The sequence below is a fragment of the Atractosteus spatula genome, chromosome 8 (genome assembly GCF_055471065.1).
Source record: "Atractosteus spatula isolate fAtrSpa1 chromosome 8, fAtrSpa1.hap1, whole genome shotgun sequence".
NCBI lineage: Eukaryota > Metazoa > Chordata > Actinopteri > Semionotiformes > Lepisosteidae > Atractosteus > Atractosteus spatula.
This window is the reverse complement of record NC_142713.1, coordinates 719,762-740,063: the sequence shown is the minus strand read 5'-3', so window position 1 is coordinate 740,063 and position 20,302 is coordinate 719,762. Positions and strand designations below refer to the sequence as shown.

At 55.4% G+C, this 20,302-nt stretch overlaps 1 protein-coding gene across 3 annotated transcripts in view; it reads left to right on the top strand.

Annotated features, from left to right (window-relative positions):
- Nucleotides 1–20,302, top strand: part of ap2a1 (adaptor related protein complex 2 subunit alpha 1) — a 53,866-nt gene that overhangs the window by 6,116 nt on the left and 27,448 nt on the right. For all 3 annotated transcript variants that reach the window (XM_088923762.1, XM_088923761.1, XM_088923760.1), the window contains exon 6: nucleotides 6,180–6,439. In XM_088923762.1, the coding sequence (XP_088779888.1) occupies nucleotides 6,180–6,439 (260 nt within the window). The remainder of the gene's footprint in view (nucleotides 1–6,179; nucleotides 6,440–20,302) is intronic.

Sequence of the window (20,302 nt, the reverse complement as noted above, 5' to 3'; positions counted from 1 at the left end):
GAGCGGTCCTGTCCGTGTGGTCTGAGCGGTCCTGTCCGTGTGTGCTCAGCGGTCCTGTCCGTGTGTGCTCAGCGGTCCTGTCCGTGTGGTCTGAGCGGTCCTGTCCGTGTGTGCTCAGCGGTCCTGTCCGTGTGGTCTGAGCGGTCCTGTCCGTGTGGTCTGAGCGGTCCTGTCCGTGTGTGCCGAGCGGTCCTGTCCGTGTGTGCTCAGCGGTCCTGTCTGTGTGGTCTGAGCGGTCCTGTCCGTGTGGTCTGAGCGGTCCTGTCCGTGTGTGCTCAGCGGTCCTGTCCGTGTGGTCTGAGCGGTCCTGTCCGTGTGTGCTCAGCGGTCCTGTCCGTGTGTGCTCAGCGGTCCTGTCCGTGTGTGCCGAGCGGTCCTGTCCGTGTGTGCTCAGCGGTCCTGTCCGTGTGGTCTGAGCGGTCCTGTCCGTGTGTGCTCAGCGGTCCTGTCCGTGTGTGCTCAGCGGTCCTGTCCGTGTGGTCTGAGCGGTCCTGTCCGTGTGTGCCGAGCGGTCCTGTCCGTGTGGTCTGAGCGGTCCTGTCCGTGTGCTCAGCGGTCCTGTCCGTGTGTGCTCAGCGGTCCTGTCCGTGTGTGCTCAGCGGTCCTGTCCGTGTGGTCTGAGCGGTCCTGTCTGTGTGCTCAGCGGTCCTGTCCGTGTGGTCTGAGCGGTCCTGTCCGTGTGTGCTCAGCGGTCCTGTCCGTGTGCTCAGCGGTCCTGTCCGTGTGTGCTCAGCGGTCCTGTCCGTGTGGTCTGAGCGGTCCTGTCCGTGTGGTCTGAGCGGTCCTGCCCGTGTGGTCTGAGCGGTCCTGTCCGTGTGTGCCGAGCGGTCCTGTCCGTGTGTGCCGAGCGGTCCTGTCCGTGTGGTCTGAGCGGTCCTGTCCGTGTGTGCTCAGCGGTCCTGTCCGTGTGGTCTGAGCGGTCCTGTCCGTGTGTGCTCAGCGGTCCTGTCCGTGTGGTCTCAGCGGTCCTGTCCGTGTGGTCTGAGCGGTCCTGTCCGTGTGTGCTCAGCGGTCCTGTCCGTGTGGTCTGAGCGGTCCTGTCCGTGTGTGCCGAGCGGTCCTGTCCGTGTGGTCTGAGCGGTCCTGTCCGTGTGCTCAGCGGTCCTGTCCGTGTGTGCTCAGCGGTCCTGTCCGTGTGTGCCGAGCGGTCCTGTCCGTGTGTGCTCAGCGGTCCTGTCCGTGTGTGCTCAGCGGTCCTGTCCGTGTGGTCTGAGCGGTCCTGTCCGTGTGTGCCGAGCGGTCCTGTCCGTGTGTGCCGAGCGGTCCTGTCCGTGTGTGCTCAGCGGTCCTGTCCGTGTGTGCTCAGCGGTCCTGTCCGTGTGGTCTGAGCGGTCCTGTCCGTGTGTGCTCAGCGGTCCTGTCCGTGTGTGCTCAGCGGTCCTGTCCGTGTGGTCTGAGCGGTCCTGCCCGTGTGGTCTGAGCGGTCCTGTCCGTGTGTGCCGAGCGGTCCTGTCCGTGTGTGCTCAGCGGTCCTGTCCGTGTGTGCCGAGCGGTCCTGTCCGTGTGTGCTCAGCGGTCCTGTCCGTGTGTGCTCAGCGGTCCTGTCCGTGTGGTCTGAGCGGTCCTGTCCGTGTGTGCTCAGCGGTCCTGTCCGTGTGTGCTCAGCGGTCCTGTCCGTGTGTGCCGAGCGGTCCTGTCCGTGTGTGCTCAGCGGTCCTGTCCGTGTGGTCTGAGCGGTCCTGCCCGTGTGTGCTCAGCGGTCCTGTCCGTGTGGTCTGAGCGGTCCTGTCCGTGTGTGCCGAGCGGTCCTGTCCGTGTGTGCCGAGCGGTCCTGTCCGTGTGTGCTCAGCGGTCCTGTCCGTGTGTGCTCAGCGGTCCTGTCCGTGTGGTCTGAGCGGTCCTGTCCGTGTGTGCTCAGCGGTCCTGTCCGTGTGTGCTCAGCGGTCCTGTCCGTGTGGTCTGAGCGGTCCTGTCCGTGTGGTCTGAGCGGTCCTGTCCGTGTGTGCTCAGCGGTCCTGTCCGTGTGTGCCGAGCGGTCCTGTCCGTGTGGTCTGAGCGGTCCTGTCCGTGTGTGCTCAGCGGTCCTGTCCGTGTGGTCTGAGCGGTCCTGTCCGTGTGGTCTGAGCGGTCCTGTCCGTGTGTGCTCAGCGGTCCTGTCCGTGTGTGCTCAGCGGTCCTGTCCGTGTGGTCTGAGCGGTCCTGTCCGTGTGTGCCGAGCGGTCCTGTCCGTGTGGTCTGAGCGGTCCTGTCCGTGTGTGCTCAGCGGTCCTGTCCGTGTGGTCTGAGCGGTCCTGTCCGTGTGGTCTGAGCGGTCCTGCCCGTGTGGTCTGAGCGGTCCTGTCCGTGTGTGCTCAGCGGTCCTGTCCGTGTGGTCTGAGCGGTCCTGCCCGTGTGGTCTGAGCGGTCCTGTCCGTGTGTGCTCAGCGGTCCTGTCCGTGTGGTCTGAGCGGTCCTGTCCGTGTGTGCCGAGCGGTCCTGTCCGTGTGTGCTCAGCGGTCCTGTCCGTGTGTGCTCAGCGGTCCTGTCCGTGTGGTCTGAGCGGTCCTGTCCGTGTGTGCTCAGCGGTCCTGTCCGTGTGGTCTGAGCGGTCCTGTCCGTGTGGTCTGAGCGGTCCTGTCCGTGTGTGCCGAGCGGTCCTGTCCGTGTGGTCTGAGCGGTCCTGTCCGTGTGTGCCGAGCGGTCCTGTCCGTGTGGTCTGAGCGGTCCTGTCTGTGTGTGCTCAGCGGTCCTGTCCGTGTGTGCTCAGCGGTCCTGTCTGTGTGGTCTGAGTGGTCCTGTCCGTGTGGTCTGAGCGGTCCTGCCCGTGTGGTCTGAGCGGTCCTGTCCGTGTGTGCCGAGCGGTCCTGTCCGTGTGTGCCGAGCGGTCCTGTCCGTGTGTGCTCAGCGGTCCTGTCCGTGTGGTCTGAGCGGTCCTGTCCGTGTGGTCTGAGCGGTCCTGTCCGTGTGTGCTCAGCGGTCCTGTCCGTGTGTGCTCAGCGGTCCTGTCCGTGTGGTCTGAGCGGTCCTGTCCGTGTGGTCTGAGCGGTCCTGTCCGTGTGTGCTCAGCGGTCCTGTCCGTGTGGTCTGAGCGGTCCTGTCCGTGTGGTCTGAGCGGTCCTGTCCGTGTGTGCTCAGCGGTCCTGTCCGTGTGTGCTCAGCGGTCCTGTCCGTGTGGTCTGAGCGGTCCTGTCCGTGTGTGCCGAGCGGTCCTGTCCGTGTGTGCTCAGCGGTCCTGTCCGTGTGGTCTGAGCGGTCCTGTCCGTGTGTGCTCAGCGGTCCTGTCCGTGTGGTCTGAGCGGTCCTGTCCGTGTGTGCCGAGCGGTCCTGTCTGTGTGTGCCGAGCGGTCCTGTCTGTGTGTGCCGAGCGGTCCTGTCCGTGTGTGCCGAGCGGTCCTGTCCGTGTGTGCTCAGCGGTCCTGTCCGTGTGGTCTGAGCGGTCCTGTCCGTGTGTGCTCAGCGGTCCTGTCCGTGTGGTCTGAGCGGTCCTGCCCGTGTGGTCTGAGCGGTCCTGTCCGTGTGTGCTCAGCGGTCCTGTCCGTGTGTGCTCAGCGGTCCTGTCCGTGTGCTCAGCGGTCCTGTCTGTGTGGTCTGAGCGGTCCTGTCCGTGTGTGCTCAGCGGTCCTGTCTGTGTGCTCAGCGGTCCTGTCTGTGTGGTCTGAGCGGTCCTGTCTGTGTGGTCTGAGCGGTCCTGTCCGTGTGTGCTCAGCGGTCCTGTCCGTGTGTGCTCAGCGGTCCTGTCCGTGTGTGCTCAGCGGTCCTGTCCGTGTGGTCTGAGCGGTCCTGTCCGTGTGGTCTGAGCGGTCCTGTCCGTGTGGTCTGAGCGGTCCTGTCCGTGTGTGCCGAGCGGTCCTGTCCGTGTGGTCTGAGCGGTCCTGTCCGTGTGTGCTCAGCGGTCCTGTCCGTGTGTGCCGAGCGGTCCTGTCTGTGTGTGCTCAGCGGTCCTGTCCGTGTGTGCCGAGCGGTCCTGTCCGTGTGGTCTGAGCGGTCCTGTCCGTGTGGTCTGAGCGGTCCTGTCCGTGTGTGCTCAGCGGTCCTGTCCGTGTGGTCTGAGCGGTCCTGTCCGTGTGTGCTCAGCGGTCCTGTCCGTGTGGTCTGAGCGGTCCTGTCTGTGTGTGCTCAGCGGTCCTGTCCGTGTGGTCTGAGCGGTCCTGTCCGTGTGGTCTGAGCGGTCCTGTCCGTGTGTGCTCAGCGGTCCTGTCTGTGTGGTCTGAGCGGTCCTGTCTGTGTGGTCTGAGCGGTCCTGTCCGTGTGGTCTGAGCGGTCCTGTCCGTGTGTGCTCAGCGGTCCTGTCCGTGTGTGCTCAGCGGTCCTGTCCGTGTGGTCTGAGCGGTCCTGTCCGTGTGGTCTGAGCGGTCCTGTCCGTGTGTGCTCAGCGGTCCTGTCCGTGTGGTCTGAGCGGTCCTGTCCGTGTGGTCTGAGCGGTCCTGTCCGTGTGGTCTGAGCGGTCCTGTCCGTGTGTGCTCAGCGGTCCTGTCCGTGTGTGCTCAGCGGTCCTGTCCGTGTGGTCTGAGCGGTCCTGTCCGTGTGTGCCGAGCGGTCCTGTCCGTGTGTGCTCAGCGGTCCTGTCCGTGTGGTCTGAGCGGTCCTGTCCGTGTGTGCTCAGCGGTCCTGTCCGTGTGGTCTGAGCGGTCCTGTCCGTGTGTGCCGAGCGGTCCTGTCTGTGTGTGCCGAGCGGTCCTGTCTGTGTGTGCCGAGCGGTCCTGTCCGTGTGTGCCGAGCGGTCCTGTCCGTGTGTGCTCAGCGGTCCTGTCCGTGTGGTCTGAGCGGTCCTGTCCGTGTGTGCTCAGCGGTCCTGTCCGTGTGGTCTGAGCGGTCCTGCCCGTGTGGTCTGAGCGGTCCTGTCCGTGTGTGCTCAGCGGTCCTGTCCGTGTGTGCTCAGCGGTCCTGTCCGTGTGTGCCGAGCGGTCCTGTCCGTGTGTGCTCAGCGGTCCTGTCCGTGTGGTCTGAGCGGTCCTGTCCGTGTGTGCTCAGCGGTCCTGTCCGTGTGTGCTCAGCGGTCCTGTCTGTGTGGTCTGAGCGGTCCTGTCCGTGTGTGCTCAGCGGTCCTGTCTGTGTGCTCAGCGGTCCTGTCTGTGTGGTCTGAGCGGTCCTGTCTGTGTGGTCTGAGCGGTCCTGTCCGTGTGTGCTCAGCGGTCCTGTCCGTGTGTGCTCAGCGGTCCTGTCCGTGTGTGCTCAGCGGTCCTGTCCGTGTGGTCTGAGCGGTCCTGTCCGTGTGGTCTGAGCGGTCCTGTCCGTGTGGTCTGAGCGGTCCTGTCCGTGTGTGCCGAGCGGTCCTGTCCGTGTGGTCTGAGCGGTCCTGTCCGTGTGTGCTCAGCGGTCCTGTCCGTGTGTGCCGAGCGGTCCTGTCTGTGTGTGCTCAGCGGTCCTGTCCGTGTGTGCCGAGCGGTCCTGTCCGTGTGGTCTGAGCGGTCCTGTCCGTGTGGTCTGAGCGGTCCTGTCCGTGTGTGCTCAGCGGTCCTGTCCGTGTGGTCTGAGCGGTCCTGTCCGTGTGTGCTCAGCGGTCCTGTCCGTGTGGTCTGAGCGGTCCTGTCCGTGTGTGCTCAGCGGTCCTGTCCGTGTGGTCTGAGCGGTCCTGTCCGTGTGTGCTCAGCGGTCCTGTCCGTGTGTGCCGAGCGGTCCTGTCCGTGTGTGCTCAGCGGTCCTGTCCGTGTGTGCTCAGCGGTCCTGTCCGTGTGTGCTCAGCGGTCCTGTCCGTGTGTGCTCAGCGGTCCTGTCCGTGTGTGCTCAGCGGTCCTGTCCGTGTGGTCTGAGCGGTCCTGTCCGTGTGTGCTCAGCGGTCCTGTCCGTGTGGTCTGAGCGGTCCTGTCCGTGTGTGCTCAGCGGTCCTGTCCGTGTGTGCCGAGCGGTCCTGTCCGTGTGTGCTCAGCGGTCCTGTCCGTGTGTGCTCAGCGGTCCTGTCCGTGTGGTCTGAGCGGTCCTGTCCGTGTGTGCTCAGCGGTCCTGTCCGTGTGTGCTCAGCGGTCCTGTCCGTGTGGTCTGAGCGGTCCTGTCCGTGTGTGCTCAGCGGTCCTGTCCGTGTGGTCTGAGCGGTCCTGTCCGTGTGTGCTCAGCGGTCCTGTCCGTGTGTGCCGAGCGGTCCTGTCCGTGTGTGCTCAGCGGTCCTGTCCGTGTGGTCTGAGCGGTCCTGTCCGTGTGTGCTCAGCGGTCCTGTCCGTGTGTGCTCAGCGGTCCTGTCCGTGTGTGCTCAGCGGTCCTGTCCGTGTGTGCTCAGCGGTCCTGTCCGTGTGTGCTCAGCGGTCCTGTCCATCTCTGCCCCTCAGATCGTGTCCTCAGCCTCCACCGACCTGCAGGACTACACCTACTACTTCGTCCCGGCGCCCTGGCTGTCCGTCAAGCTGCTGCGGCTGCTGCAGTGCTACCCTCCGCCTGAGGATGGCGCTGTGAAGGGCCGGCTGGTGGAGTGCCTGGAGACCATCCTCAACAAGGCCCAGGAGCCGCCCAAGAGCAAGAAGGTGCAGCACTCCAACGCCAAGAACGCCATCTTGTTCGAGGCCATCTCCCTCATCATCCACTACGACAGGTAGCCAGCCCCTCCCTGTGTATGAACCCCTCTCTCCCTCATCATCCACTACGACAGGTAGCCAGCCCCTCCCTGTGTATGAACCCCTCTCTCCCTCATCATCCACTACGACAGGTAGCCAGCCCCTCCCTGTGTATGAACCCCTCTCTCCCTCATCATCCACTACGACAGGTAGCCAGCCCCTCCCTGTGTATGAACCCCTCTCTCCCTCATCATCCACTACGACAGGTAGCCAGCCCCTCCCTGTGTATGAACCCCTCTCTCCCTCATCATCCACTACGACAGGTAGCCAGCCCCTCCCTGTGTATGAACCCCTCTCTCCCTCATCATCCACTACGACAGGTAGCCAGCCCCTCCCTGTGTATGAACCCCTCTCTCCCTCATCATCCACTACGACAGGTAGCCAGCCCCTCCCTGTGTATGAACCCCTCTCTCCCTCATCATCCACTACGACAGGTAGCCAGCCCCTCCCTGTGTATGAACCCCTCTCTCCCTCATCATCCACTACGACAGGTAGCCAGCCCCTCCCTGTGTATGAACCCCTCTCTCCCTCATCATCCACTACGACAGGTAGCCAGCCCCTCCCTGTGTATGAACCCCTCTCTCCCTCATCATCCACTACGACAGGTAGCCAGCCCCTCCCTGTGTATGAACCCCTCTCTCCCTCATCATCCACTACGACAGGTAGCCAGCCCCTCCCTGTGTATGAACCCCTCTCTCCCTCATCATCCACTACGACAGGTAGCCAGCCCCTCCCTGTGTATGAACCCCTCTCTCCCTCATCATCCACTACGACAGGTAGCCAGCCCCTCCCTGTGTATGAACCCCTCTCTCCCTCATCATCCACTACGACAGGTAGCCAGCCCCTCCCTGTGTATGAACCCCTCTCTCCCTCATCATCCACTACGACAGGTAGCCAGCCCCTCCCTGTGTATGAACCCCTCTCTCCCTCATCATCCACTACGACAGGTAGCCAGCCCCTCCCTGTGTATGAACCCCTCTCTCCCTCATCATCCACTACGACAGGTAGCCAGCCCCTCCCTGTGTATGAACCCCTCTCTCCCTCATCATCCACTACGACAGGTAGCCAGCCCCTCCCTGTGTATGAACCCCTCTCTCCCTCATCATCCACTACGACAGGTAGCCAGCCCCTCCCTGTGTATGAACCCCTCTCTCCCTCATCATCCACTACGACAGGTAGCCAGCCCCTCCCTGTGTATGAACCCCTCTCTCCCTCATCATCCACTACGACAGGTAGCCAGCCCCTCCCTGTGTATGAACCCCTCTCTCCCTCATCATCCACTACGACAGGTAGCCAGCCCCTCCCTGTGTATGAACCCCTCTCTCCCTCATCATCCACTACGACAGGTAGCCAGCCCCTCCCTGTGTATGAACCCCTCTCTCCCTCATCATCCACTACGACAGGTAGCCAGCCCCTCCCTGTGTATGAACCCCTCTCTCCCTCATCATCCACTACGACAGGTAGCCAGCCCCTCCCTGTGTATGAACCCCTCTCTCCCTCATCATCCACTACGACAGGTAGCCAGCCCCTCCCTGTGTATGAACCCCTCTCTCCCTCATCATCCACTACGACAGGTAGCCAGCCCCTCCCTGTGTATGAACCCCTCTCTCCCTCATCATCCACTACGACAGGTAGCCAGCCCCTCCCTGTGTATGAACCCCTCTCTCCCTCATCATCCACTACGACAGGTAGCCAGCCCCTCCCTGTGTATGAACCCCTCTCTCCCTCATCATCCACTACGACAGGTAGCCAGCCCCTCCCTGTGTATGAACCCCTCTCTCCCTCATCATCCACTACGACAGGTAGCCAGCCCCTCCCTGTGTATGAACCCCTCTCTCCCTCATCATCCACTACGACAGGTAGCCAGCCCCTCCCTGTGTATGAACCCCTCTCTCCCTCATCATCCACTACGACAGGTAGCCAGCCCCTCCCTGTGTATGAACCCCTCTCTCCCTCATCATCCACTACGACAGGTAGCCAGCCCCTCCCTGTGTATGAACCCCTCTCTCCCTCATCATCCACTACGACAGGTAGCCAGCCCCTCCCTGTGTATGAACCCCTCTCTCCCTCATCATCCACTACGACAGGTAGCCAGCCCCTCCCTGTGTATGAACCCCTCTCTCCCTCATCATCCACTACGACAGGTAGCCAGCCCCTCCCTGTGTATGAACCCCTCTCTCCCTCATCATCCACTACGACAGGTAGCCAGCCCCTCCCTGTGTATGAACCCCTCTCTCCCTCATCATCCACTACGACAGGTAGCCAGCCCCTCCCTGTGTATGAACCCCTCTCTCCCTCATCATCCACTACGACAGGTAGCCAGCCCCTCCCTGTGTATGAACCCCTCTCTCCCTCATCATCCACTACGACAGGTAGCCAGCCCCTCCCTGTGTATGAACCCCTCTCTCCCTCATCATCCACTACGACAGGTAGCCAGCCCCTCCCTGTGTATGAACCCCTCTCTCCCTCATCATCCACTACGACAGGTAGCCAGCCCCTCCCTGTGTATGAACCCCTCTCTCCCTCATCATCCACTACGACAGGTAGCCAGCCCCTCCCTGTGTATGAACCCCTCTCTCCCTCATCATCCACTACGACAGGTAGCCAGCCCCTCCCTGTGTATGAACCCCTCTCTCCCTCATCATCCACTACGACAGGTAGCCAGCCCCTCCCTGTGTATGAACCCCTCTCTCCCTCATCATCCACTACGACAGGTAGCCAGCCCCTCCCTGTGTATGAACCCCTCTCTCCCTCATCATCCACTACGACAGGTAGCCAGCCCCTCCCTGTGTATGAACCCCTCTCTCCCTCATCATCCACTACGACAGGTAGCCAGCCCCTCCCTGTGTATGAACCCCTCTCTCCCTCATCATCCACTACGACAGGTAGCCAGCCCCTCCCTGTGTATGAACCCCTCTCTCCCTCATCATCCACTACGACAGGTAGCCAGCCCCTCCCTGTGTATGAACCCCTCTCTCCCTCATCATCCACTACGACAGGTAGCCAGCCCCTCCCTGTGTATGAACCCCTCTCTCCCTCATCATCCACTACGACAGGTAGCCAGCCCCTCCCTGTGTATGAACCCCTCTCTCCCTCATCATCCACTACGACAGGTAGCCAGCCCCTCCCTGTGTATGAACCCCTCTCTCCCTCATCATCCACTACGACAGGTAGCCAGCCCCTCCCTGTGTATGAACCCCTCTCTCCCTCATCATCCACTACGACAGGTAGCCAGCCCCTCCCTGTGTATGAACCCCTCTCTCCCTCATCATCCACTACGACAGGTAGCCAGCCCCTCCCTGTGTATGAACCCCTCTCTCCCTCATCATCCACTACGACAGGTAGCCAGCCCCTCCCTGTGTATGAACCCCTCTCTCCCTCATCATCCACTACGACAGGTAGCCAGCCCCTCCCTGTGTATGAACCCCTCTCTCCCTCATCATCCACTACGACAGGTAGCCAGCCCCTCCCTGTGTATGAACCCCTCTCTCCCTCATCATCCACTACGACAGGTAGCCAGCCCCTCCCTGTGTATGAACCCCTCTCTCCCTCATCATCCACTACGACAGGTAGCCAGCCCCTCCCTGTGTATGAACCCCTCTCTCCCTCATCATCCACTACGACAGGTAGCCAGCCCCTCCCTGTGTATGAACCCCTCTCTCCCTCATCATCCACTACGACAGGTAGCCAGCCCCTCCCTGTGTATGAACCCCTCTCTCCCTCATCATCCACTACGACAGGTAGCCAGCCCCTCCCTGTGTATGAACCCCTCTCTCCCTCATCATCCACTACGACAGGTAGCCAGCCCCTCCCTGTGTATGAACCCCTCTCTCCCTCATCATCCACTACGACAGGTAGCCAGCCCCTCCCTGTGTATGAACCCCTCTCTCCCTCATCATCCACTACGACAGGTAGCCAGCCCCTCCCTGTGTATGAACCCCTCTCTCCCTCATCATCCACTACGACAGGTAGCCAGCCCCTCCCTGTGTATGAACCCCTCTCTCCCTCATCATCCACTACGACAGGTAGCCAGCCCCTCCCTGTGTATGAACCCCTCTCTCCCTCATCATCCACTACGACAGGTAGCCAGCCCCTCCCTGTGTATGAACCCCTCTCTCCCTCATCATCCACTACGACAGGTAGCCAGCCCCTCCCTGTGTATGAACCCCTCTCTCCCTCATCATCCACTACGACAGGTAGCCAGCCCCTCCCTGTGTATGAACCCCTCTCTCCCTCATCATCCACTACGACAGGTAGCCAGCCCTCCCTGTGTATGAACCCCTCTCTCCCTCATCATCCACTACGACAGGTAGCCAGCCCCTCCCTGTGTATGAACCCCTCTCTCTCTCAGCGCAGTGTTAGTGTACTGGAGTGTCCAGTCAGTGTGTGTGTATGAACCCCTCTCTCTCTCAGTGCAGTGTTAATGTACTGGAGTGTCCAGTGTGTCTGTATGAACCCCTCTCTCTCTCAGTGCAGTGTTAATGTACTGGAGTGTCCAGTCAGTGTGTCTGTATGAACCCCTCTCTCTCTCAGTGCAGTGTTCATGTACTGGAGTGTCCAGTCAGTGTGTCTGTATTAACCCCTCTCTCTCTCAGTGCAGTGTTAATGTACTGGAGTGTCCAGTCAGTGTGTGTGTATTAACCCCTCTCTCTCTCAGTGCAGTGTTAATGTACTGGAGTGTCCAGTCAGTGTGTCTGTATGAACCCCTCTCCCTCTCAGTGCAGTGTTAATGTACTGGAGTGTCCAGTCAGTGTGTGTGTATTAACCCCTCTCTCTCTCAGTGCAGTGTTAATGTACTGGAGTGTCCAGTCATTGTGTCTGTATTAACCCCTCTCTCTCTCAGTGCAGTGTTAATGTACTGGAGTGTCCAGTCAGTGTGTCTGTATTAACCCCTCTCTCTCTCACTGCAGTGTTAATGTACTGGAGTGTCCAGTCAGTGTGTGTGTATTAACCCCTCTCTCTCTCTCAGTGCAGTGTTACTGTCCTGGAGTGTCCAGTCAGTGTGTGTGTATTAACCCCTCTCTCTCTCAGTGCAGTGTTAATGTACTGGAGTGTCCAGTCAGTGTGTGTGTATTAACCCCTCTCTCTCTCTCAGTGCAGTGTTCATGTACTGGAGTGTCCAGTCAGTGTGTGTGTATTAACCCCTCTCTCTCAGTGCAGTGTTAATGTACTGGAGTGTCCAGTCAGTGTGTCTGTATTAACCCCTCTCTCTCTCAGTGCAGTGTTAATGTACTGGAGTGTCCAGTCAGTGTGTCTGTATTAACCCCTCTCTCTCTCAGTGCAGTGTTAATGTACTGGAGTGTCCAGTCAGTGTGTGTGTATTAACCCCTCTCTCTCTCAGTGCAGTGTTCATGTACTGGAGTGTCCAGTCAGTGTGTCTGTATTAACCCCTCTCTCTCTCTCAGTGCAGTGTTAATGTACTGGAGTGTCCAGTCAGTGTGTCTGTATTAACCCCTCTCTCTCTCAGTGCAGTGTTAATGTACTGGAGTGTCCAGTCAGTGTGTGTGTATTAACCCCTCTCTCTCTCTCAGTGCAGTGTTCATGTACTGGAGTGTCCAGTCAGTGTGTCTGTATTAACCCCTCTCTCTCTCAGTGCAGTGTTCATGTACTGGAGTGTCCAGTCAGTGTGTGTGTATTAACCCCTCTCTCTCTCAGTGCAGTGTTCATGTACTGGAGTGTCCAGTCAGTGTGTCTGTATTAACCCCTCTCTCTCTCAGTGCAGTGTTCATGTACTGGAGTGTCCAGTCAGTGTGTGTGTATGAACCCCTCTCTCTCAGTGCAGTGTTAATGTACTGGAGTGTCCAGTCAGTGTGTGTGTATTAACCCCTCTCTCTCTCAGTGCAGTGTTAATGTACTGTAGTGTCCAGTCAGTGTGTGTGTATTAACCCCTCTCTCTCTCAGTGCAGTGTTAATGTACTGGAGTGTCCAGTCAGTGTGTCTGTATTAACCCCTCTCTCTCTCAGTGCAGTGTTAATGTACTGTAGTGTCCAGTCAGTGTGTGTGTATTAACCCCTCTCTCTCTCAGTGCAGTGTTAATGTACTGGAGTGTCCAGTCAGTGTGTGTGTATGAACCCCTCTCTCTCTCAGTGCAGTGTTAATGTACTGGAGTGTCCAGTCAGTGTGTGTGTATTAACCCCTCTCTCTCTCAGTGCAGTGTTCATGTACTGGAGTGTCCAGTCAGTGTGTCTGTATTAACCCCTCTCTCTCTCAGTGCAGTGTTAATGTACTGGAGTGTCCAGTCAGTGTGTCTGTATTAACCTCTCTCTCTCAGTGCAGTGTTAATGTACTGGAGTGTCCAGTCAGTGTGTGTGTATTAACCCCTCTCTCTCTCAGTGCAGTGTTAATGTACTGGAGTGTCCAGTCAGTGTGTGTGTATTAACCCCTCTCTCTCTCAGTGCAGTGTTAATGTACTGGAGTGTCCAGTCAGTGTGTCTGTATTAACCCCTCTCTCTCTCAGTGCAGTGTTAATGTACTGGAGTGTCCAGTCAGTGTGTGTGTGTATTAACCCCTCTCTCTCTCAGTGCAGTGTTAATGTACTGGAGTGTCCAGTCAGTGTGTGTGTGTATTAACCCCTCTCTCTCTCAGTGCAGTGTTAATGTACTGGAGTGTCCAGTCAGTGTGTGTGTATTAACCCCTCTCTCTCTCAGTGCAGTGTTAATGTACTGGAGTGTCCAGTCAGTGTGTCTGTATTAACCCCTCTCTCTCAGTGCAGTGTTAATGTACTGGAGTGTCCAGTCAGTGTGTGTGTATTAACCCCTCTCTCTCTCAGTGCAGTGTTAATGTACTGGAGTGTCCAGTCAGTGTGTCTGTATTAACCCCTCTCTCTCAGTGCAGTGTTAATGTACTGGAGTGTCCAGTCAGTGTGTGTGTATGAACCCCTCTCTCTCTCAGTGCAGTGTTAATGTACTGGAGTGTCCAGTCAGTGTGTCTGTATTAACCCCTCTCTCTCTCTCAGTGCAGTGTTCATGTACTGGAGTGTCCAGTCAGTGTGTGTGTATTAACCCCTCTCTCTCTCAGTGCAGTGTTAATGTACTGGAGTGTCCAGTCAGTGTGTGTGTGTATTAACCCCTCTCTCTCTCAGTGCAGTGTTAATGTACTGGAGTGTCCAGTCAGTGTGTGTGTGTATTAACCCCTCTCTCTCTCAGTGCAGTGTTAATGTACTGGAGTGTCCAGTCAGTGTGTGTGTATTAACCCCTCTCTCTCTCAGTGCAGTGTTAATGTACTGGAGTGTCCAGTCAGTGTGTCTGTATTAACCCCTCTCTCTCAGTGCAGTGTTAATGTACTGGAGTGTCCAGTCAGTGTGTGTGTATTAACCCCTCTCTCTCTCAGTGCAGTGTTAATGTACTGGAGTGTCCAGTCAGTGTGTCTGTATTAACCCCTCTCTCTCAGTGCAGTGTTAATGTACTGGAGTGTCCAGTCAGTGTGTGTGTATGAACCCCTCTCTCTCTCAGGGCAGTGTTAATGTACTGGAGTGTCCAGTCAGTGTGTCTGTATTAACCCCTCTCTCTCTCTCAGTGCAGTGTTCATGTACTGGAGTGTCCAGTCAGTGTGTGTGTATTAACCCCTCTCTCTCTCAGTGCAGTGTTAATGTACTGGAGTGTCCAGTCAGTGTGTCTGTATTAACCCCTCTCTCTCTCAGTGCAGTGTTAATGTACTGGAGTGTCCAGTCAGTGTGTGTGTATTAACCCCTCTCTCTCTCAGTGCAGTGTTAATGTACCGGAGTGTCCAGTCAGTGTGTCTGTATTAACCCCTCTCTCTCTCAGTGCAGTGTTAATGTACTGGAGTGTCCAGTCAGTGTGTGTGTATTAACCCCTCTCTCTCTCAGTGCAGTGTTAATGTACTGGAGTGTCCAGTCAGTGTGTGTGTATTAACCCCTCTCTCTCTCTCAGTGCAGTGTTCATGTACTGGAGTGTCCAGTCAGTGTGTCTGTATGAACCCCTCTCTCTCTCAGTGCAGTGTTAATGTACTGGAGTGTCCAGTCAGTGTGTCTGTATTAACCCCTCTCTCTCTCAGTGCAGTGTTAATGTACTGGAGTGTCCAGTCAGTGTGTGTATGAACCCCTCTCTCTCTCAGTGCAGTGTTAATGTACTGGAGTGTCCAGTCAGTGTGTCTGTATTAACCCCTCTCTCTCAGTGCAGTGTTAATGTACTGGAGTGTCCAGTCAGTGTGTGTGTATTAACCCCTCTCTCTCTCAGTGCAGTGTTAATGTGCTGGAGTGTCCAGTCAGTGTGTGTGTATGAACCCCTCTCTCTCTCAGTGCAGTGTTAATGTACTGGAGTGTCCAGTCAGTGTGTCTGTATTAACCCCTCTCTCTCTCAGTGCAGTGTTAATGTACTGGAGTGTCCAGTCAGTGTGTGTGTATTAACCCCTCTCTCTCTCAGTACAGTGTTAATGTACTGGAGTGTCCAGTCAGTGTGTGTGTATTAACCCCTCTCTCTCTCAGTGCAGTGTTAATGTGCTGGAGTGTCCAGTCAGTGTGTGTGTATTAACCCCTCTCTCTCTCAGTGCAGTGTTAATGTACTGGAGTGTCCAGTCAGTGTGTCTGTATTAACCCCTCTCTCTCTCAGTGCAGTGTTAACGTACTGGAGTGTCCAGTCAGTGTGTGTGTATTAACCCCTCTCTCTCTCAGTGCAGTGTTAATGTACTGGAGTGTCCAGTCAGTGTGTCTGTATGAACCCCTCTCTCTCTCAGTGCAGTGTTAATGTACTGGAGTGTCCAGTCAGTGTGTCTGTATTAACCCCTCTCTCTCTCAGTGCAGTGTTAATGTACTGGAGTGTCCAGTCAGTGTGTGTGTATTAACCCCTCTCTCTCTCAGTGCAGTGTTAATGTACTGGAGTGTCCAGTCAGTGTGTCTGTATTAACCCCTCTCTCTCTCAGTGCAGTGTTAATGTACTGGAGTGTCCAGTCAGTGTGTGTGTATTAACCCCTCTCTCTCTCAGTGCAGTGTTCATGTACTGGAGTGTCCAGTCAGTGTGTCTGTATGAACCCCTCTCTCTCTCAGTGCAGTGTTAATGTACTGGAGTGTCCAGTCAGTGTGTGTGTATTAACCCCTCTCTCTCTCAGTGCAGTGTTAATGTACTGGAGTGTCCAGTCAGTGTGTCTGTATTAACCCCTCTCTCTCTCAGTGCAGTGTTAATGTACTGGAGTGTCCAGTCAGTGTGTGTGTATTAATCCCTCTCTCTCAGTGCAGTGTTAATGTACTGGAGTGTCCAGTCAGTGTGTCTGTATTAACCCCTCTCTCTCTCAGTGCAGTGTTAATGTACTGGAGTGTCCAGTCAGTGTGTCTGTATTAACCCCTCTCTCTCTCAGTGCAGTGTTCATGTACTGGAGTGTCCAGTCAGTGTGTCTGTATTAACCCCTCTCTCTCTCTCAGTGCAGTGTTAATGTGCTGGAGTGTCCAGTCAGTGTGTGTGTATTAACCCCTCTCTCTCTCAGTGCAGTGTTAATGTACTGGAGTGTCCAGTCAGTGTGTGTGTATTAACCCCTCTCTCTCTCAGTGCAGTGTTAGTGTACTGGAGTGTCCAGTCAGTGTGTGTGTATTAACCCCTCTCTCTCTCAGTGCAGTGTTCATGTACTGGAGTGTCCAGTCAGTGTGTCTGTATTAACCCCTCTCTCTCTCAGTGCAGTGTTAATGTACTGGAGTGTCCAGTCAGTGTGTGTGTATTAACCCCTCTCTCTCTCAGTGCAGTGTTCATGTACTGGAGTGTCCAGTCAGTGTGTGTGTATTAACCCCTCTCTCTCTCAGTGCAGTGTTCATGTACTGGAGTGTCCAGTCAGTGTGTCTGTATTAACCCCTCTCTCTCTCAGTGCAGTGTTAATGTACTGGAGTGTCCAGTCAGTGTGTCTGTATTAACCCCTCTCTCTCTCAGTGCAGTGTTAATGTACTGGAGTGTCCAGTCAGTGTGTGTGTATTAACCCCTCTCTCTCTCAGTGCAGTGTTAATGTACTGGAGTGTCCAGTCAGTGTGTCTGTATTAACCCCTCTCTCTCTCTCTCAGTGCAGTGTTAATGTACTGGAGTGTCCAGTCAGTGTGTCTGTATTAACCCCCCTCTCTCAGTGCAGTGTTAATGTACTGGAGTGTCCAGTCAGTGTGTCTGTATTAACCCCTCTCTCTCTCAGTGCAGTGTTAATGTACTGGAGTGTCCAGTCAGTGTGTCTGTATGAACCCCTCTCTCTCTCAGTGCAGTGTTAATGTACTGGAGTGTCCAGTCAGTGTGTGTGTATTAACCCCTCTCTCTCTCAGTGCAGTGTTAATGTACTGGAGTGTCCAGTCAGTGTGTCTGTATTAACCCCTCTCTCTCTCAGTGCAGTGTTAATGTACTGGAGTGTCCAGTCAGTGTGTGTGTATTAACCCCTCTCTCTCTCTCAGTGCAGTGTTAATGTACTGGAGTGTCCAGTCAGTGTGTGTGTATTAACCCCTCTCTCTCTCAGTGCAGTGTTAATGTACTGGAGTGTCCAGTCAGTGTGTCTGTATGAACCCCTCTCTCTCTCAGTGCAGTGTTAATGTACTGGAGTGTCCAGTCAGTGTGTGTGTATTAACCCCTCTCTCTCTCAGTGCAGTGTTAATGTACTGGAGTGTCCAGTCAGTGTGTGTGTATTAACCCCTCTCTCTCAGTGCAGTGTTAATGTACTGGAGTGTCCAGTCAGTGTGTGTGTATTAACCCCTCTCTCTCTCAGTGCAGTGTTCATGTACTGGAGTGTCCAGTCAGTGTGTGTGTATTAACCCCTCTCTCTCTCAGTGCAGTGTTAATGTACTGGAGTGTCCAGTCAGTGTGTGTGTATTAACCCCTCTCTCTCAGTGCAGTGTTAATGTACTGGAGTGTCCAGTCAGTGTGTGTGTATTAACCCCCCTCTCTCTCAGTGCAGTGTTCATGTACTGGAGTGTCCAGTCAGTGTGTCTGTATGAACCCCTCTCTCTCTCAGTGCAGTGTTAATGTACTGGAGTGTCCAGTCAGTGTGTCTGTATTAACCCCTCTCTCTCTCAGTGCAGTGTTAATGTACTGGAGTGTCCAGTCAGTGTGTCTGTATTAACCCCTCTCTCTCTCTCTCAGTGCAGTGTTAATGTACTGGAGTGTCCAGTCAGTGTGTCTGTATTAACCCCTCTCTCTCTCAGTGCAGTGTTCGTGTACTGGAGTGTCCAGTCAGTGTGTCTGTATTAACCCCTCTCTCTCTCTCAGTGCAGTGTTAATGTACTGGAGTGTCCAGTCAGTATGTCTGTATTAACCCCTCTCTCTCTCAGTGCAGTGTTAATGTACTGGAGTGTCCAGTCAGTGTGTGTGTATTAACCCCCCTCTCTCTCTCAGTGCAGTGTTAATGTACTGGAGTGTCCAGTCAGTGTGTGTGTATTAACCCCTCTCTCTCTCAGTGCAGTGTTCATGTACTGGAGTGTCCAGTCAGTGTGTCTGTATTAACCCCTCTCTCTCTCTCAGTGCAGTGTTAATGTACTGGAGTGTCCAGTCAGTGTGTGTGTATTAACCCCTCTCTCTCTCAGTGCAGTGTTAATGTACTGGAGTGTCCAGTCAGTGTGTGTGTATTAACCCCTCTCTCTCTCAGTGCAGTGTTAATGTACTGGAGTGTCCAGTCATTGTGTCTGTATTAACCCCTCTCTCTCTCAGTGCAGTGTTAATGTACTGGAGTGTCCAGTCAGTGTGTGTGTATTAACCCCTCTCTCTCTCAGTGCAGTGTTAATGTACTGGAGTGTCCAGTCAGTGTGTCTGTATGAACCCCTCTCTCTCTCAGTGCAGTGTTAATGTACTGGAGTGTCCAGTCAGTGTGTGTGTATTAACCCCTCTCTCTCTCAGTGCAGTGTTAATGTACTGGAGTGTCCAGTCATTGTGTCTGTATTAACCCCTCTCTCTCTCAGTGCAGTGTTAATGTACTGGAGTGTCCAGTCAGTGTGTCTGTATTAACCCCTCTCTCTCTCTCAGTGCAGTGTTAATGTACTGGAGTGTCCAGTCAGTGTGTGTGTATTAACCCCTCTCTCTCTGAGTGCAGTGTTAATGTACTGGAGTGTCCAGTCAGTGTGTCTGTATTAACCCCTCTCTCTCTCAGTGCAGTGTTCATGTACTGGAGTGTCCAGTCAGTGTGTGTGTATTAACCCCTCTCTCTCTCAGTGCAGTGTTAATGTACTGGAGTGTCCAGTCAGTGTGTCTGTATGAACCCCTCTCTCTCTCAGTGCAGTGTTCATGTACTGGAGTGTCCAGTCAGTGTGTCTGTATTAACCCCTCTCTCTCTCTCTCAGTGCAGTGTTAATGTACTGGAGTGTCCAGTCAGTGTGTGTGTATTAACCCCTCTCTCTCTCAGTGCAGTGTTCATGTACTGGAGTGTCCAGTCAGTGTGTCTGTATTAACCCCTCTCTCTCTCAGTGCAGTGTTAATGTACTGGAGTGTCCAGTCAGTGTGTGTGTATTAACCCCTCTCTCTCTCAGTGCAGTGTTCATGTACTGGAGTGTCCAGTCAGTGTGTCTGTATTAACCCCTCTCTCTCTCTCAGTGCAGTGTTAATGTCCTGGAGTGTCCAGTCAGTGTGTGTGTATTAACCCCTCTGTCTCTCAGTGCAGTGTTAATGTACTGGAGTGTCCAGTCAGTGTGTGTGTATTAACCCCTCTCTCTCTCAGTGCAGTGTTCATGTACTGGAGTGTCCAGTCAGTGTGTCTGTATTAACCCCTCTCTCTCTCAGTGCAGTGTTAATGTACTGGAGTGTCCAGTCAGTGTGTGTGTATTAACCCCTCTCTCTCTCAGTGCAGTGTTAATGTACTGGAGTGTCCAGTCAGTGTGTCTGTATGAACCCCTCTCTCTCTCAGTGCAGTGTTAATGTACTGGAGTGTCCAGTCAGTGTGTGTGTATTAACCCCTCTCTCTCTCAGTGCAGTGTTAATGTACTGGAGTGTCCAGTCAGTGTGTCTGTATTAACCCCTCTCTCTCTCAGTGCAGTGTTAATGTACTGGAGTGTCCAGTCAGTGTGTGTGTATTAACCCCTCTCTCTCAGTGCAGTGTTAATGTACTGGAGTGTCCAGTCAGTGTGTCTGTATTAACCCCCCTCTCTCTCTCAGTGCAGTGTTAATGTACTGGAGTGTCCAGTCAGTGTGTGTGTATTAACCCCCCTCTCTCAGTGCAGTGTTAATGTACTGGAGTGTCCAGTCAGTGTGTCTGTATTAACCCCTCTCTCTCTCAGTGCAGTGTTAATGTACTGGAGTGTCCAGTCAGCGTGTCTGTATTAACCCCTCTCTCTCTCAGTGCAGTGTTCATGTACTGGAGTGTCCAGTCAGTGTGTGTGTATTAACCCCTCTCTCTCTCAGTGCAGTGTTAATGTACTGGAGTGTCCAGTCAGTGTGTCTGTATTAACCCCTCTCTCTCTCAGTGCAGTGTTAATGTACTGGAGTGTCCAGTCAGTGTGTGTGTATTAACCCCTCTCTCTCTCAGTGCAGTGTTAATGTACTGGAGTGTCCAGTCAGTGTGTCTGTATGAACCCCTCTCTCTCTCAGTGCAGTGTTAATGTCCTGGAGTGTCCAGTCAGTGTGTCTGTATTAACCCCTCTCTCTCTCAGTGCAGTGTTAATGTACTGGAGTGTCCAGTTAGTGTGTCTGTATTAACCCCTCTCTCTCTCAGTGCAGTGTTCATGTACTGGAGTGTCCAGTCAGTGTGTCTGTATTAACCCCTCTCTCTCAGTGCAGTGTTAATGTACTGGAGTGTCCAGTCAGTGTGTGTGTATTAACCCCTCTCTCTCTCAGTGCAGTGTTAATGTACTGGAGTGTCCAGTCAGTGTGTCTGTATTAACCCCTCTCTCTCTCAGTGCAGTGTTAATGTACTGGAGTGTCCAGTCAGTGTGTCTGTATTAACCCCTC